The sequence below is a fragment of the Durio zibethinus genome, chromosome 5 (genome assembly GCF_047325235.1).
Source record: "Durio zibethinus cultivar Kanyao isolate XHJ-2024 chromosome 5, ASM4732523v1, whole genome shotgun sequence".
In the NCBI taxonomy this organism is placed as follows: Eukaryota; Viridiplantae; Streptophyta; class Magnoliopsida; order Malvales; family Malvaceae; genus Durio; species Durio zibethinus.
This window is the reverse complement of record NC_143166.1, coordinates 32,027,936-32,044,880: the sequence shown is the minus strand read 5'-3', so window position 1 is coordinate 32,044,880 and position 16,945 is coordinate 32,027,936. Positions and strand designations below refer to the sequence as shown.

At 35.5% G+C, this 16,945-nt stretch overlaps 1 protein-coding gene and 1 pseudogene across 4 annotated transcripts; both read left to right on the top strand.

Moving 5' to 3' along the window:
• Positions 1-4,052: 4,052 nt before the first annotated feature.
• On the top strand, positions 4,053-10,438 carry LOC111282658 (CDPK-related protein kinase-like). 3 transcript variants are annotated; one of them, XM_022870846.2, is made up of 12 exons: positions 4,053-5,196; positions 7,099-7,229; positions 7,510-7,551; positions 7,657-7,765; positions 8,150-8,228; positions 8,309-8,431; positions 8,534-8,605; positions 8,687-8,799; positions 9,284-9,388; positions 9,488-9,550; positions 9,638-9,805; positions 10,013-10,438. In XM_022870846.2, the coding sequence occupies exons 1-12, from the start codon at positions 4,693-4,695 to the stop codon at positions 10,151-10,153; spliced, it is 1,650 nt and encodes a 549-aa protein (XP_022726581.2). In that variant the 5' UTR covers positions 4,053-4,692; the 3' UTR covers positions 10,154-10,438. The 3 variants fall into 3 exon arrangements, with proteins under 3 accessions (XP_022726581.2, XP_022726579.2, XP_022726583.2); XM_022870844.2 differs by having other exon boundaries at positions 8,309-8,605; XM_022870848.2 differs by lacking the exon at positions 10,013-10,438 and having other exon boundaries at positions 8,309-8,605; positions 9,658-9,800.
• A 3,541-nt stretch (positions 10,439-13,979) lies between these two features.
• LOC111282669 (zinc finger protein ZOP1-like) lies at positions 13,980-16,564 on the top strand (annotated as a pseudogene). Its single transcript, XR_016342345.1, has 5 exons — positions 13,980-14,134; positions 14,357-14,557; positions 14,647-14,728; positions 15,637-15,732; positions 15,842-16,564. The product of XR_016342345.1 is annotated as a zinc finger protein ZOP1-like (transcript).
• Positions 16,565-16,945: the final 381 nt, after the last annotated feature.

Below are 16,945 nucleotides of genomic sequence, written 5' to 3'. Positions count from 1 at the left end.
GAAACCGGCGATCTTCCGGCCAACTTCCGGCGAAATTTCCAGATTCCGGCGACTTTCCCAGAATCCGGCACCGGTGTTCTTCATTTTCTAGAGAGAAAGGAGAGAAAAAAAGAAGAAGAGAGAGAGAGGGAGAAGCGTTCTGCCGAAAAAACGAAGGGGATTGCCTTTTATACCCTCCCAAAACGACGTCGTTTTGGCTTTAAGTTAATCAGAAGATCCGCGCGTTTTGCCGTGATCCGACCCGGGCGTCGACCCGCTTTCTGACCCGCGCGTGCCAGCCCACTCCGAGCCGAGCCGAGCCGAGCCAAGCCGCCAAGCCGCTCCCCCGAGCCGTTTTCTCTTCCTTGAGCCGAGCCGCGATCCGAGCCGCTCCAGGTTTTTTTTTTTATTTTTTATTTCTTTGTTTATTTGTTTATTTGTTTATTTTATTTTTTATTTATTAGATTATGTTTATGTAATATTCTTTTTATTTATTTTTTATTATTTTATTTTCTTTAAATAAAAATAAAAAAATTCTAAAAAATATATTTTTAGGGAAAAGTTGAAAGTATCAATTTTTCTTAGAAATAAATTTCCAAAAAAATATTTTTAGGGAAAAGTTGAAAGTATCAATTTTCCTTAAAAGAAAAATAAATTTCCAAAAAAAAAGTATTTTTGGGGAAAAGTTGAAAGTATCAATTTTCCTTGAAAATCACAATTTCAAAAAAAAAATATTTTTGGGGAAAAGTTGAAAGTATCAATTTTCCTTAGAAATAAATTTTCAAAAAATATTTTTGGGGAAGAGTTGAAAGTATCAATTTTCCTTAGAAATAAATTTCCAAAAAAATATTTTTGGGGAAAAGTTGAAAGTATCAATTTTCCTTACAAAAAAAAAATCATTCTTTCCTTCCTTTCTATCTTAATTTTGATTTTGTTTTTTTTCTTTAAATAATCCGACGACGGAGCCTCTGTAAGTGAAACAGTAGTTTTTCTTGCATACTCTTGAGGTGAGGGAATTTTCTCAATTTTCTGCTAAAAGTATTAGAGTCAATTGAGAAAAGTTTCCAATAATTAATTACTTGGTAAAATTTTAAGGCTTTTGGATAACACAAATTCAAGCTGGTACCATCTTTTGATGGGCGTTGTGAGGGTGCTATAACCTTCCTCACACGTAACCGAACTCCCGAACCTTGTTCTGGTTAGCAGACCTGAACCTATTCTTCTAGGGACCCTTAAACTTAGGTGCTCCCTAAAAGGACAGATTCCTTAGGTGACCAATCGCACTTAGATAAAAAAGATTGGTGGCGACTCCCTAAAGTCCAATGTCTAGCTATAGATCCCCGGATCTAGACGTTATGACAATATTTAAATATTTTTTGATTTATTTTATTACTTCTTTATCTAAAATCATGACTTTTTTTTGTTAATTTTAAATAAATTTTCCCTTGTTTTTCTCCAACAATTCACTCTTTTTCTTTAAGTTTCTTTCTATAACATTCAAACTCTTTCACTTCTCTATAATTTTCTTACTCAAACCTAAAAAACTTAAGAACCAAGAACACCGGCCACCGTGTTCTTTAAAATTCCTAGAGCCCCACGATGCTCCGTCATATCGCCACAGTTCACTGTCGGTCGTCAGTACCGATATGCCTTAAAATTCCATCAAATTGCTTTTTGTTGACTCTTCTTTTCCCTTGTCAAATTGGTTTTCTCCAAAATTATTCGAAATGGTCTAGATCTGCCAGTTTAGCCTGTGACTTCAAATTTCAAAAAAGCCTTCTTGCCGTCTAATCTTTTCAAGTTTTCAATGTCAGTGGCCTCCCCATGCTCTTCCTCATTGTGGATCCTGATCTATCAAGATCACACTAGCCATCGACGACCATCGCAATTGCTTTTGTCACCAATCTTGTTGCTGTCCGTGTCTGTCCAAAAGCTCCAAAAAAGACCCGTTCAACCTTTTTAAGAACTTGGTGAACTTGGACTTTAGAAGATCTTATCTAATATTCCTTGATTTGTTTTCCTACTCTAAGTTTATTGCGGCCTTTTTTTTAATTGCTTCTCTCTATATGAACTGGTTTTTGGCTTGATTGTGTCTGGATTTTTCTTTTTTGTGTAATGGCTTGGTTGTGCTTGTTGTTGGATTTGGTAGTACACTGGTAGCTGGGTTTTTGTGGCTGTTGGGAATTGGGGCTAATGGGTAGTTTCGAATTGAATTGTTGGCCACAAAGGTTCAAATGGTGATAGGATAGGGCAATTGTGTTGGGTGCTAGTCGTTGGCTCCTTAAGGTTTTGGTCTAGTGATTCTGAAGGTTTTTGGGGTGGTTAGACTATGGCGAGGTGAGGTGAGGATGGTAGTGAACTAAGAGTTGAACAGTTTATGGAATTGTTGAGGTTTTTGGTTGATTTCTTTTTAGAGAGAAAATATAGGGTCGTTGGGTATTTAAAATTGTTAAATTTTGATAAAGCTTATTTATAAATTGTTAAAATTTAATAGAAATAATTAAATCTTGGGCAAAAAAGTAATAAAATAAATTTTAAGATGGATAATTTATCAAACATTAAATGCAGTATAAATAACGATTTTTTAAAATTATCCATACGTTAATAAGATAGGTCATCTGCGGTGGATTATTCTACTCCTTTGTATTTAATTTATAGTGACAAATAGGATTTCTCTATCACTTTTAATATTTTTAGGATAAAGTGATTTGTTTCATTCATAGATGATTATATTAAAGTTTTTTATATTTTTTTACTTAAATCTAAGTTTGATGTGAATAGTTTGTTCTTAAACTTTCATAACATGATCTAAAATCAATTTGAAATGAAAATTAAAAGGTTTAGGTCTAATAATACAATGTATTATTTTAATCAAACTTTATCAATCTCTTTTAAAAAATAAAATATTATCCATGAATCATCTTGTATTAATACCCCGTAATAAAATGAAGTGACAAAGAAAAAAATAGTTATTTACTAATCATAATTTTAGCCTTACTTTTTCAAAAAAATATACCCATATCTTACTAAATCAAAATTATTCTCACAACTACACATATTATAAACATGTTACTTTTAAGAATTTTAAAATTTAAAACTCTTTAGGATATACTCTTACAATTCTACCTTAATTTTAATACCACAAATAACCTTACTCCAAGATATTTAGTTGTACATTCTTTATTCATATTCACGATCAAAATCGGATCCAAGGGCTTTTTTTTTTTCCTTTGGCTTAATGTTGCAATTTGATTTTTTTGTTTTTTAAAAAGCAAATTCATCTACTAATTAATTAATTTAGGAAAATAAATATCAAGAATATCATTGAATAAAAGAATTTTCACTCTATCAATATCACTAGATCCATAATTGCATAATAGCTTAATGATCGTTAACTTTTCAAGAAATCACATAATGTATGATCATCCTATGCATGATTATGATTTTTTTTTTTTATTAAAAATACTAGGCTAGTCACACACAATAAAAAAAAAAAATTCCTGGAACAAAATGAAAGTAACCCATGGACTCCATGTGAGTTTATTTATGAAGGAGCTGCTAAAAGTGTTGGTAACCCTTAAAATCTAAAGCACAAAAGCTACAAACCCCAGAGTAGTAAGTGAAAATTTTAATAATGAGCTATGTTATTAACGCAAAAAGATCTTTAAACTTCACAACTAAGTTATGTGATTGTTAAGTTTGCTCAATTAACAAAATGGGTAAATCTTGCAAAGGAGATCAAGTTCAATAATCTGGCATAGGATTGTGTTTTTAACTAAATGATGAGATCAAGGCAATTTTAAACAAGAAGCTAAGGAAGCAAACCTAATCTGTCAAAAGTAAGGATTCATTTGACAGTATAGAGAAATGGTCTCTCGTTGCACTGTTATATCGTTTTATGATTAAACATTTAAAGATTTAATCATAAAATGTAATTATGATGTGATAAAAATTTATCTCATCATGATATTAAATAAAAACAATATTATTTTAAGCTATTAAAAAATTACTCTCAAAGTCATTTTGATATAATCTTATAATTAATTTTCATGATACTAAGCTTGGAGCGATGATAAAGTTGTTTCTTTGTGATTTCTGGTCATAGGTTCAAGTCTCTCCAATCCTCGCAAAAATAAGAAATCTTGTGCAGGATTTGCTATTTTATATTAGTAGAAATTTATAGTTAAATGAATAAGCCAAAGAAAAGAGAAGAAGAAATTTATAATTAAATTCCATGCATGCAAGAGAATTATAGGGATCAGAACAATAAACAACCTAAATTGGAACTGTTCCATTGACTCCAAAGTGAATTGGTAGTATTTTACGAAAAAAAAAATGTTTCCAAGGATTTTTACATTTTTGAGCAACAATGAGATTCGGGGGCATTGCCAGCCATTAGTCCATCACCAATCAACTTCCAAGTCTCTCTCGAACAATGCTCAAGGAACATTAAAAAAAAATGGAAAAACTCATGTGCATGCCACATGGCTAGCAAGCTTGAAGAGCTTACGTTTAATCACTTTCACGTCTTTCTTCTACCTCTTCTTACAGCAACAAAACGACAGCAAAATCTCGCTCCTGTCTTCCTTCTTTTTTATTGATTTATTTTTTTTCTCTCTCTTTCGCTGAATCGTACGTAAGCTGAACCTCAAAAATTTCTCAAATGCAAACAGGAACAGCAGTTTCTTGTTGATTTCTTGATCTTCCTCGACAATGGGAACCTGCACTTCGAAGCCTCCAAAACTAAACCCATATGCCTCAAGGGAGAACCAGCAGAATGACTATCCTGCCCCTACTCAACCACCGACTTTCCCTTCTTCTCCTCCTCCTCCTCTCCCTCCAACCACGCCTTTCCTCCCCATGTACACCCCAAGCCCTGCCCACCCGAACAAACCCAAGACTCCTTCAACTCCTCTCCGGTTGTTTGGGAGACCCTTTCCTCCTCCTTCTCCCGCTAAGCACATCCGGGAAGTGCTGAGGCGGCGGAAGACTAACAAGAAAGCGGAAAATGAGGCGAAAATTGCGGAGCGAGAGGAGGATGAGGAGGAAGGAATTGAGTTGGATAAAAGATTTGGGTTTTCAGAGGACTTGAGGAGTAGGTTGGAAGTAGGAGAGGAAGTTGGCAGAGGGCATTTTGGCTATACTTGTTCTGCAAAGTTCAAGAAAGGTGAGTTCAAAGGCCAGCAGGTTGCTGTTAAAGTCATCCCCAAATCCAAGGTTGGTCTTTTTTCCTTTTCTCTATTTGAAGTTTTTACATTTTTACAATGTATATATAGATATTAAATCAATGCATTTATAAATGTTGATATTTATATGCTTACAAAATGTTTTTTTTTTTTTTTGTTTTTGAGATTGAATTTAGGGGCTGTGTGCTTTGCTTTTTAATAAGTACTGCGTTAGATTTTGAATTCTCACTGAAATTGGCCTTCTATTTTGTTTATGGTGGTTTCTTTTTCCTTTTCCGAAGAAGGGTTATTTTCATTTTTGTTATAGACACACACACTTTTCAGTCTTGTATTTTTGTTTCCATTTCCTGTTAAGTGTTAATTTCAAGGTAAAGTGGGCTGAAGACTTTAGCTTGAATGTGGTATGAACAGAATTTTGAAGGAAGAAGAAATCGTGGGGGAATTAACTGTTTCAGAGTCCTTCTAGATGGAGAAAATATGGGGTTAAATTCTGTTCTTTACGTTTCTATTTCTTGAGTGTAAAATGACATTAAGTGACCAACTTGTTTGTTTATTGATTTTTCTGGGGTCAATGGTCCGGATTGATAATTTATTACTTCGGTCCACCTGACCCCCTGGATTATTTAATGTATTAAGCTTTCCACATCTTACTTGGATATTTTAGGTTTAAATCACATCTTGGCCTAAAAAGTGCATCTTTGCATCATTAAGTTGTATGGCTGGGGGCTGGTGGAAGTGAATATTGAATGATCAGAAAATGTTGAAATTCTTTAGTAAACTTATTGGCATATCACTTTCTCTGCAACTCAGAAATGACATCTGCTATTGAAGCACCACTATCCAATGGTTATGAATAGAGTGAATTATTGAAAAGATCATGGTCTCAATTGGGGTCTTAACTTTGTGCCTTTAAATTACATCAGGTCGTTTAGAACCAGTCAACTAATTATCTTTTTCCAGCTTATACTTACAGCCCTGCAAAAAAAAAAAAAAAAAAAACTAATGGTTGTAGTTGGGTTGCACACCATTATCTGTTACATCATTGGGTCCTAATTCTTATTTGATCAATTGACCTTGAAATGGTTCCTTGAACCTTTACAAGGCAGAGAGAAATATTTTACAATTATTTCATTCTTATGCTTTGATTTATACCAAACTTAAGATGATTCATGATTAGAGTTGTTTTCAACTGAGAAAGAGCTCGACAGTTAGCTGCAATTCAAGATTATGAGAAGGAAATTTGATTTAATTTACCCCTTCTTGCAAGATGGCTTAAGATGCTGTAGCAAGTAGCAACTAATAAATTGCTATGTAGCCTGCTTTCTTCATCCCGTGTGTTAATCTTTGATTGTGATGGCCCCTTGTGAAATGGAAAAAGAAAATATTTGAGGAATGGATAGGGATGGATTTCCTTTTACAACATGCAATAGAATAGAACTGATGAAAACTTCTTCAGATAGGCTTTCTTTTTCTTCCATTTGACTTACTTTAATGGAGGAAAGATTTTAATTAATTCTCATTTCTGTAAATTTTCTCTTTCCATAGTAAAAGTATTTGTTTTTTGGCTAGTCAAAGTATCCACTCATTCCTGGAAATAAAGAAGGGCATCTGTTATGAAATATAACAGACGATGTGAGTGGTTACCATTTGTTAGTATTTGTTTGTGGACAATTAAAATATAATGACAAAGGAATGAGGGTAGAGGTGGCTTCTAGCATTCATTTTCTAGCTTCTTCAAATCAATTAACAAATAAAGTATGAAGAGAATGCTTCATGTCTAGTTGTCTTAGATGCTGCTTGTTCACTGGGAAAAACAAGTTCTAAGTAATGAAGGTTCGGTGAAGTCAGATTATGGTATTATGTTGTGTTTTGCTTTTTCTCTTGGTTTGTAGTCTACATGTTCTTCGCATGACAGTTTATTCTATGTTGTCAGATGACAACAGCTATTGCAGTTGAGGATGTGAGAAGGGAGGTGAAGATTTTGCGAGCCTTGACAGGACACAACAATCTAGTGAAATTCTATGATGCATTTGAAGATCATGATAATGTTTATATAGTAATGGAGTAAGCTTTAAACATGCACTGCTTTTCACATGATTTTATTTTAAGTTTGCACCTCGATTAATTTCATGCAAAAAGTCAATTAGCACCATTAGTTTTTTTTTTTTTTTTTTCTCATTTGGGAAATATTTACAAACTATTAATCTTCAGTATCTGTTTTCTGGCATTTATAAGTATTTTCAAGTATTTTACGCTCTGGCAGTTGGCATTTCTTACTTGTTTCTTCATTATAAGCTATTGATGATCTCCAATCTGGGATAAAATTTTGAGTAACGAATTACAGGTTGTGTGAAGGAGGTGAGCTTTTGGATAGAATACTTGCAAGGTGATTATTCTTGTAATACATAGCTCAAATTTTGAGAATTGTTTATTGTGGCTCTCATATCTACCTAATTGTAGCCTCTAACTTGAAGGTCTATTATGCTTGTAGGGGTGAAAAATACTCAGAAGACGATGCAAAGGCTGTAATGGTACAGATACTAAATGTTGTTGCTTTTTGTCATCTTCAGGGTGTGGTGCATCGAGATCTTAAACCAGAGGTGGAGCTAATTCTCTTTTTTTTTTTTTTTTTTTCTTAATAGTTAAAAGCTTAAATGCATGACTAGGCAGTGATCTTCAAAAGGTGAAAGATCAAACACATGCTTGGTAGGTTTCTATACAAAGCATAACACAGATATGTAACCAGAGTTATTTTTGAAGATTTGCTGTACCGAAAATTGACCTGATAAGGGGCTTTGGGGTAAATTCTTGAACTGGGCAATCCTCTGTCTACTTTCTGCTAAAAGATGTAGGACATTTCTCATGCCACGTCATCATGCCTGAGTCTGTTACCATCTTTCAGTGGCAGATATTGTGCATATGACTTATGATTTTTAATGTGTTTTCATATTGAAAAATCTGAACTGGATGCTTTTCTGGACCAGAACTTTCTATATATGTCCAAGGAGGAGAACTCTCTGCTGAAGGCCATAGACTTTGGCTTGTCAGATTTTGTCAGACCAGGTTTGTACTCTGCTCACTCAGCTTCCTCCTGCTCTTACTTGGGGATTCTTTTAAATTTGTAATGCTTATGGTGATTCCAGATGAAAGACTTAATGACATTGTGGGAAGTGCATACTATGTGGCCCCTGAAGTTCTACATAGATCTTATAGTACAGAAGCTGATGTTTGGAGTATGGGCGTGATAGCATATATCCTTTTATGTGGTAGTCGTCCATTTTGGGCTAGGACTGAGTCTGGAATTTTTCGAGCTGTCCTAAAAGCTGATCCTACTTTTAACAAAGCTCCTTGGCCTTCCTTGTCTTCAGAAGCTAAGGACTTTGTTAAGCGCCTTTTGGATAAGGACCCCAGGAAAAGAATGACAGCAGCTCAGGCGCTGAGTGCGTGCATAATACTTACTCATAATGTTAAGTTGATAACATCATTGAGCTAGAGTAACGACCTTAGTCTTCTGTTCACAGATCATCCTTGGATCCAGAACCATAATGATGTTAAGGTGCCTCTTGATATTTTAGTATTTAGGCTTATGAAGGCATATATGCAATCATCAACTTTGAGGAAGGCTGCTTTAAAGGTGTGTATGCTAAAGGGAAAAACATTCTGTTCTTCTTGTACTCGGCCTATGCCACTATGTACCACCTGGTTTTGTAACCACTATGCTTGTGGACCGATCAACTTTGTTTTTTCTTTGCTCATTACTACTTCATTCTCTTTGTAATGCAAATTAGATAAAGCATGACTCGTTGACGGCTTGATGCCTAAGTGAAACCTGTTAGTATGATGTAAGAAGCTGTAAATGATCTCTTATGTTGCTATGCATGTCCTTTACCAGAATGATGTACTCCACAAAGGCCCTGGAGAATCAAAGAGCTTTTAAAAGTTTTTTTTTTTTCTTCTAAGAGATAAGCCTTTGAAATCAACTCTGGAGATTGTTTTTTCTTCATTATGTCATTTATGATTCTCTGGTGGAAGGATCTGATACATCGATTGTACTTAATAGAAATCATCAGTTTTTATGTTTTATTACCTTTATCAATCTTGTTATTTCATTCCTACAGGCACTGTCGAAGACATTGACTGTGGACGAACTCTTTTACCTGAGAGAGCAATTTGCATTATTAGAGCCCAAAAATGGTAACATAACCCTCGAGAATATTAAGAAGGTTAGTCTCCCTCTCACCCCCTTTCTCCCCTCCCAAAAAAGGGGTTGAGATAGTGTTAGATAATACACTTTTTCTGATTATTTGTTTTTTTATAAACAGGCCCTGATGAAAAATGCAACAGATGCAATGAAGGAGTCTCACATTCCTGATTTTCTTTTCTCAGTATGAACACTGTTGTCATTCTTGCTTTTAAGTAGCCATTCCTTAGCTTATCCAAATTCCTTTCATTTAATTTCCATTGCATGACAGCTAAATGCACTTCAATACAGAAGAATGGATTTTGAAGAATTTTGTGCAGCTGCATTAAGTGTCCATCAGCTTGAGGCACTTGATCGTTGGGAACAAAATGCCCGCTGTGCATATGAGCTTTTTGAGAAGGATGGAAACAGGGCTATTGTCATTGAGGAGCTCGCATCTGTAAGTTTGGAATTCTTTTAGATATCAAATAATAACTTGTGATCTGTGTCATGATACTAAATTAGAAAATGAATCATCCTATGCAATCTGAAGTGGCCGTTCTGTACTTTAAACTTTAAGCTGACAAAATCTTGTCGAATTCAGTAGTTCTTTGAACAAATTAGACTTACCAATTGATATCATCTTTTGTGAAAATTAATCATTCAGGAACTTGGTGTTGGACCCTCTATTCCAGTTCATGCAGTTCTTAATGACTGGATAAGGCACAACGATGGGAAGTTGAGTTTCCTTGGGTTTGTGAAATTGTTGCGTGGTCCATACAGTCGAGCCCTCGCAAAGGCACAATGATGTCACATGATTGATCTTTCTAAATTTGCGAGACTCGGGAGGCATGGTTCCTACATCCAGCTTCAGCTCAGATTTTGAGGCTTCAACTTTATGCCATTTCTTTGAGTTTGAAAGTTATGGGATCATTTGAAACGCGCAAGGATATCATTAATATGGCAAGTTTGATGTAAAGAATGATGGATAAAATAAGATAATAATTATTTTATTTTATATTTAATTTGTATCTAAAAAAATAAGATTGTAAGGAGAATTAATTATCTTCTTAATATATGATTTAATTTTTTTAAAGTGAAAATTATTATTTTTAATCCAAGATATCAAATTTACATATTTTTTATACTTTTAAGAATTATATCAGTAATTTAAATTGTATAAACTTTAAGAAAAAATAATTTTGATTAATAAATAAATTATTTTATTTTAATCTTTATATATATTAAATACAAAATAATATTATATTATTTAATTTAATGTTAATTATAATATCATTTTATTTTATTAAAATTTTACGCATCGAAGACATCCTCAATATATATATGGTTTAACTTGCCTGAACGGTGGTAATGTATTTGTCTTGTTACACGTTCTTTATTGTTACATGACATGATTTTTATTATTTATTGAGTTCAATTTTTATACGTTGACAATGGAAATTTTTTGCTTCAAAAGTAGAATTAAAAAATTTAAAAATTTATCACATGTCCCCACTTATCTTATTTATATATGATTTATATATGTTCGATTTATTATTTCCCTAATTTTAGCTAACCCACGTCTGGAATATAAGGAGGATTTTATTTCCAATGAAAGATGGCATACTTTCTTCATGATTTAGTATTGACATGAACTAGTGAATTTTAAGCAATCTTGGTGCCACAAATAATTGGCTATATAATTGTTCACATCTGAAAAAAATGTGAGAAAAACAAAGGGATTGCATAGGATCAGGAAGGCACAATGCCATTAATTTATGGGCACGAAAAAGCTTACAAATTCCCTCTTATAGAACCTAGGAAACAATATGTGCCTACTGCACTATGTAGCACTCCCTGTAAGGTACAGTGGAGGAGGAAAACAATGGCAAAAAAAAAAAAAAAATCCTAAACCCGAAGAACAGCGGGCCACAAGGAACGTCATACAGTGAAATCCATGGGTTGCGTTTTTCCTAAATCCACCAGGCTCTTGAAACTCAACCATGATATTTATAATTTCTGTCTATCAAAGAGCCATATGAAAAACCATTGAAATAGAAAAATGAGTCATAAATGTTGCTTGCCCAACTCATGTCCTTTACCAGTGATTTCTATATAAAATGGTAGAACGAGCAACCAAACCCATATTTCACTCACAGCCATGATACTGATAATTTCAATTGAAGAGCAATGTCATAAGAAAGTCATTCGAATTAACAATGAGCTATTAGCAACCAGAACCATCTCATATAAGCATTTCATACTAAACAACAAGGGTGAGAAAGATGGCAAAGGCAAGAGCAGCACAGGCAGAAAGGGATGATAGAAGAGAATAAAAGCTAATGCAGATGGAACCACAAACTGCTCTCTCTATATATGTCCAAACCAACACTCCAGAGAAATACACAAGATTCTTTCTATCAAATGCTATAGAGTCAAGTTAACATGGTATTCACAACTGTGAATATACGGTACATCAAAGCAAATAATAACTCACCAAGCAAAACATAATAAAAGCATCATTACCCTCAATTTATAAGATAAAATTAATAATAACAGTTCGATGTTGCCAGTTTCTTAAATTCAGAACTTTCTTATTTTCAACTTTCAATACCAGGTTAGTTTACCACAGCAGTTAACAATAAGGTCCATAGATATCAAATATCAACTTATACTTCTCCACAAAATCTACTTCTATTGCTTGCTAAAAAAGGATGAGAAATAGTAAGAGTGAAATCACACATGTTATCTCAACCATGTTAGAACTACTCAAATACATATTCGTACAGATAAGACAAGGTTAAAAAAATCAACCTCTTCTCAAAAGTGCATTTCCTATCGGGAGGAAAGCCTTTGGTGCAAATCATCCGCCAATGGCTGCCTCAAATTTTCCCCAAAATAAGAAAACTGCTTCTCACTCTCAAGTACCCTTGCAGGAGCCCCAGTTTCATCAGGATCCTTCAGAATCTCAGGCTCAGGCTCTCTCGCAATCTGACACAAATTATGCAACACACAACAAGCAACAATCGTTTGCGGTGCATGATTAAGTCCCACATTCAAATCTTGAAGAATTTTCCACCTAGTTTTAAGTAACCCTATTGCTTCCACCACCACAGACCTTCCTTTCATCAGCATCCCATCAAACAAATTTTGTGCTGGTGTGCCAGCCCCATCTGGAGAAAAGGGTGTCATCAAAAATGATAGTAAAGGATAACACCAATCTCCAACAATATAAGGCCTAACATAATGACCCCTCACATTGATCACCTTATCCCAAACAATATCCCCTGAAGTAAGCCTATTATACAACAAACTATCCCTAAAATGCGTAGCATCATCTACCCCACCAGGAGCCTTAACACAAACATCCCAGAAAATTTTTCTATGGTCAGCAACAACCTGAAGCAAAACTGAATCATACCCGTATTTGCACTTATAAGAATTTATCAAATTCCTACCAAGTTTCAAGCCACGGACCTTTATCGGGCTCCCATCAATAGCTCCACAAATGTTGGGCAGTGAAGTAAGTTCCTCAAAGCCCTGGGTAGTTTCAATCAATCTTCTACGAGAAACTGGGATCTTGATGAACTCAGGGTAGAGCTTAGTTGCCAAGAGACGAGTCACCATGTTGGTGATTTTGGAAATGAGGTAAGGGTCCAGAGAAGAATGTGAAGCGATGGTTTTAGCGGAGTAGCCATGGGAGAGACGAGAGAGGACCATGGCCACGGCGTAATCAGAGGGAAGGGAAAGATTTGAGGCGGTTACAAAAGGCTTGAGCTTCTCAACCAAGGTGGTGAAAACGGAGTATGAGAGTCCGTACAAGGATCGCCATTGGGCGTCACGGATTGGGGCGTCCAGGGACCAGATATGGTCGGTAGAGAGGGCACGAAAAGCTGAGACGGAGAAGTGGGAGGAAGAAGGAGGAGGAGGAGAGGAATTGGGTTCTCCTTTCTTTGACAAAGGTGAAGAATTTTGGGGTCCTTTCTTGGAAGAAGAGGTGGCGAGGAAGGAGAGAAGGGAAGCGAGGGTGAAGAAGAGGAGAGGGGCAGGAGAAGAGGAGGAGAGGAGAGAAGAAGGGGAGGAAGTGGGGGAAGGGGAAGAGTAGGAAGGGGAAAGGAGGGAAGTGGTGGTGTCAAGAGAGTTGTGGAGGTGGAGGAGATTTGATAACATTAGCAACAAAGTTTCATCCATTGACAAAAGGAACAACTTTCAGATTTGGATTTTGAAGGGTTAGTTAGGGTTTTTTCGTTTGGGGAAGAAAGAAAGGAAGTTGGGGACTTTGGCGTGGGTTTGGGTTTGTCTGTTTTCAATTGAATGTGGAGAAAACATTAACTTCGGCAATATTACAAGCATTACCTTTATCTCCTTTCCCTCTGAAATCTTTAGCAAAGGGAGGGAAAGAAAACGAATTTGGTTTCAGTTGAAGCAAGAACACAAGGTGAAATCATTGGTTAAGAACTGGCTTCATAGTTCACAGTAACTTTGGCAGTGGCTGTCAAAGCAATGGATTTTTTTTTTTTTTCCATCTTGGGTCCAGCAGAATGGAAGATCATTGTTAAAGAAAAGGGCCCGGTCCAGTAACACAACATTCGGGTCGGTTAAATGTCCGAGTTTCTTCGGTTTTGGATCCAGTTACCGTTGCAAAATCGGAAGCAAAATCCGCTCGATTCAATTATTTCAATCCCAAGAAAAGTAGGGTTTAAAGCAATTCCTAATATCACCCAAAATTGGTACCCAAATTTTAAACAATTAGCTTCCTAACAATCAGATTTTCCCAGCCATGACTGAGGTAATATCCAAAGCTTTCTTCTTTTTTTTTTTTTTTTTATCATTCCCTTACAATCAATTAAGAAATTAAAAACCTCAACTTTTCACTCCTTTTCCATTAATTCTTGAAAGTATCAATGAATTCGGAATTCCCTTTATTTTTTATAACATTGTTTATCGTGATTATTTTACCGTAAAATTTTCAATGAAATTAAGTTTCTTTTGTGTGTGTGTGTGTGTTTAGTTTTGGGTGAGTCAGGGGAATAAATGGTGTGATTTCTGCAAAATTTTCATATCCAATAACCCATCAAGTATTCGAAACCATGAACTGGGTCAACGGCACAAAGAAAATGTTGCTAAGAGGCTTACTACCATGCGGAAAGAGAGCGCAGCCAAAGAGAAGGAACACTAGGAAGCAGCTCGCGCTCTTCAACAGATTGAAGCTGTAAGTAACCTTTCCATATGGATTTGCTTTTCATGCTTTATTTATGCTTGTTTTAACCATTGTTAGTGTTACTTAACTATGTTTGCCAGAAAGCTAAGCGGAGTTATCAGAAGGACGTTGCTAGTTTTGAGGCTAGAGATTCTAATGCTCTAGCATTAGATGGTCAAGAAGGTAAGTACAGGTCATCTTCGACTTCCTTATTTTAAAAAAGGACAAGTTATAGTAGTAATACAAGCTTTTCGTTTCTCTTCAAATTTTGCGTTGCAGTTGACACTAATCACCTGCCTGATCGTATGGTCCTAAAGCCTTTTTATTCTACCTAGGGCTATTAAAGAAACTGCGCTGATGGTAGACATCTTATCTTGTGAGTGACTTACTTAGAAGTTGCAACCTTGTTTAATTCAGTCTAGTATGCTGTTTAAATAGGAGAATATCACACCTGGGCCATATGCAACCAATTTCGGCTGAGATTAATAGGTGTGTCTGAGTATTTACATGACAGCAAGGCTGGCGTCATCCAGCTGTATTGCTATTGCTAATGCTAAATTTCCTTAGTTAGCATGGAGCTTTGAGTTTGGATTATGAATGTCTAACCTAGTTTATTTAAAACACTTACTAGAATCATGAGCATGAGCCTTTTTAAACACATTTGATTGTGGCAATACTTAATCCTAGACATGATTCAAGATAGCTGAGCCCAAATAATCAAAAACTTTCATTGGTTTCATTCTGGTCCAAAGTCAGTTTGCCTGTTTCCTTGTCTTTGTTGGTTTGCCACTCCTTTTTTTCAAAACTTTCTCTAGATTTAGGTTTAATCTTCTATTGCATTGCAAAAGCTGCCAGGCAAACCCTGCTGAACTGTTTTTTTTTTTTTTTGGGTGCTAACTTTGTAGTTGATGCCCAAGAAGTAGGGTTTCATGGATATGTGGCCTTAATCTCTATCAGGCCCAATATATTATTCCTGATTTACAAATCAGGCATTTTTCATTATTAATATCTAAATTTTTTTTATATCATTTGTTTATGTATTATTTTTATATTGAGTTTGGTACTATTCTAACTGATACAGCTTGATGCAGACTGGGACTATGACAGTAGTTCAGGTTATTACTAAAATAAAAAAAATGGTTTATACTATGATCCAAAGTCAGGCTTTTACTATTCTGATGCTATAGGTATGGATCTGTAATTGGACTTTAAAGTTTTTTCCTTTCTTTCTTCTTCAAAATAATCTATTAGATTAAATGTTGTTTGTGGTATATTTACTTAGAGGGAATGCAACAGGCAGGTAGGTGCCACGGGAAGAGGCATATTCCAAGGCTGAGGCTTCATCAAATCCTAAGTCAAGAGATCCTAGTTTGAAAAAGCCATCTCCAACTTCAGGGGCGGCACCAGTTGCAGATAGTAAAAGTGCTGCTTAAAGTCAAAACGAGACTGCATCTGGGCCTGTTGTTTCAGCTTATTTAAATCCCATGAGATCTGTTAAAGGTTCTCCGTCCTCGCTTGCTGCTAAGAGAAAAAGACAAGATGAGAAGCCCAAGACTATATCTAAAGAAGAGGAAGCTGCACTCAAAGCAAGGGAAGCTGCAAAGAAGAGAGTTGAAGAGAGAAAGAAACCATTGCTTGGCCTGTACAATGGATCTCGCTGATTGGGAGTGGCTCAAGCAAGCATCCTGCCTCTTCTTGATTCAAGGGGTATGCTTCAGCATGCTGTTCAACTGCTTTTTCTTCTCTCACTTTGGGGAGCGGGCAACTTAATTTGACCACATTCTATATATATCTGGATGAGCCATAATTGAAGTCTTTACTCGAATCCCTCTTGTTGCTAGATTGCTTTATGACCCGTGTGTTTTTGCATTTATCCTTATTTGCATTGATTACATAAGCAAAATGTCTTTATGGAAATGGATGACACAAATTTGGCTGTACTATGGCCAAGTAACTGGTTGTCCAAGCTGTTTTAATGTGCTCATTGTTTGATATTTTAAGCTGGAAATCTGGAGTCAATATTGAGTGTGTGTTCAAGTTAGGTTCAAATAGCTTTGGTTGTCTTATAACACTAGCATCTAATAAGTTGTGCTTTAGAGGAGAAAACACTAAATCAGCGCCCCTGGCCTGGGATTTTTGTGTGATAAGAATGGGATGGAGAGAAAGTGGTCATTATTTTCTTTAACATGCACTTTTATAATCTCTTTGTTACAATTAGAAATGCTAAACTTGTTTACGGCATTAGATTGATTTACTTTAATTGTATTTCATTGCAGATACTGGGAACATGTTGTAGCAGGTCATGGATATATTAGGTAACATGCATGCTATATTCCTGTGTAAAGAATGAACCAATATGGCAGCTCTGATCACGTTCCTTTTATCATAGAATATTGATTT

Coding starts and splice junctions, on each gene's coding strand:
- LOC111282658 (XM_022870844.2), top strand. CDS start 4,693: ATGGGAACCTGCACTTCGAAGCCTCCAAAACTAAACCCATATGCCTCA. Junction 7,552..7,656: donor TTGGATAGAATACTTGCAAG/GTGATTATTCTT, acceptor TTATGCTTGTAG/GGGTGAAAAATACTCAGAAG. Junction 9,806..10,012: donor TCATTGAGGAGCTCGCATCT/GTAAGTTTGGAA, acceptor TTAATCATTCAG/GAACTTGGTGTTGGACCCTC.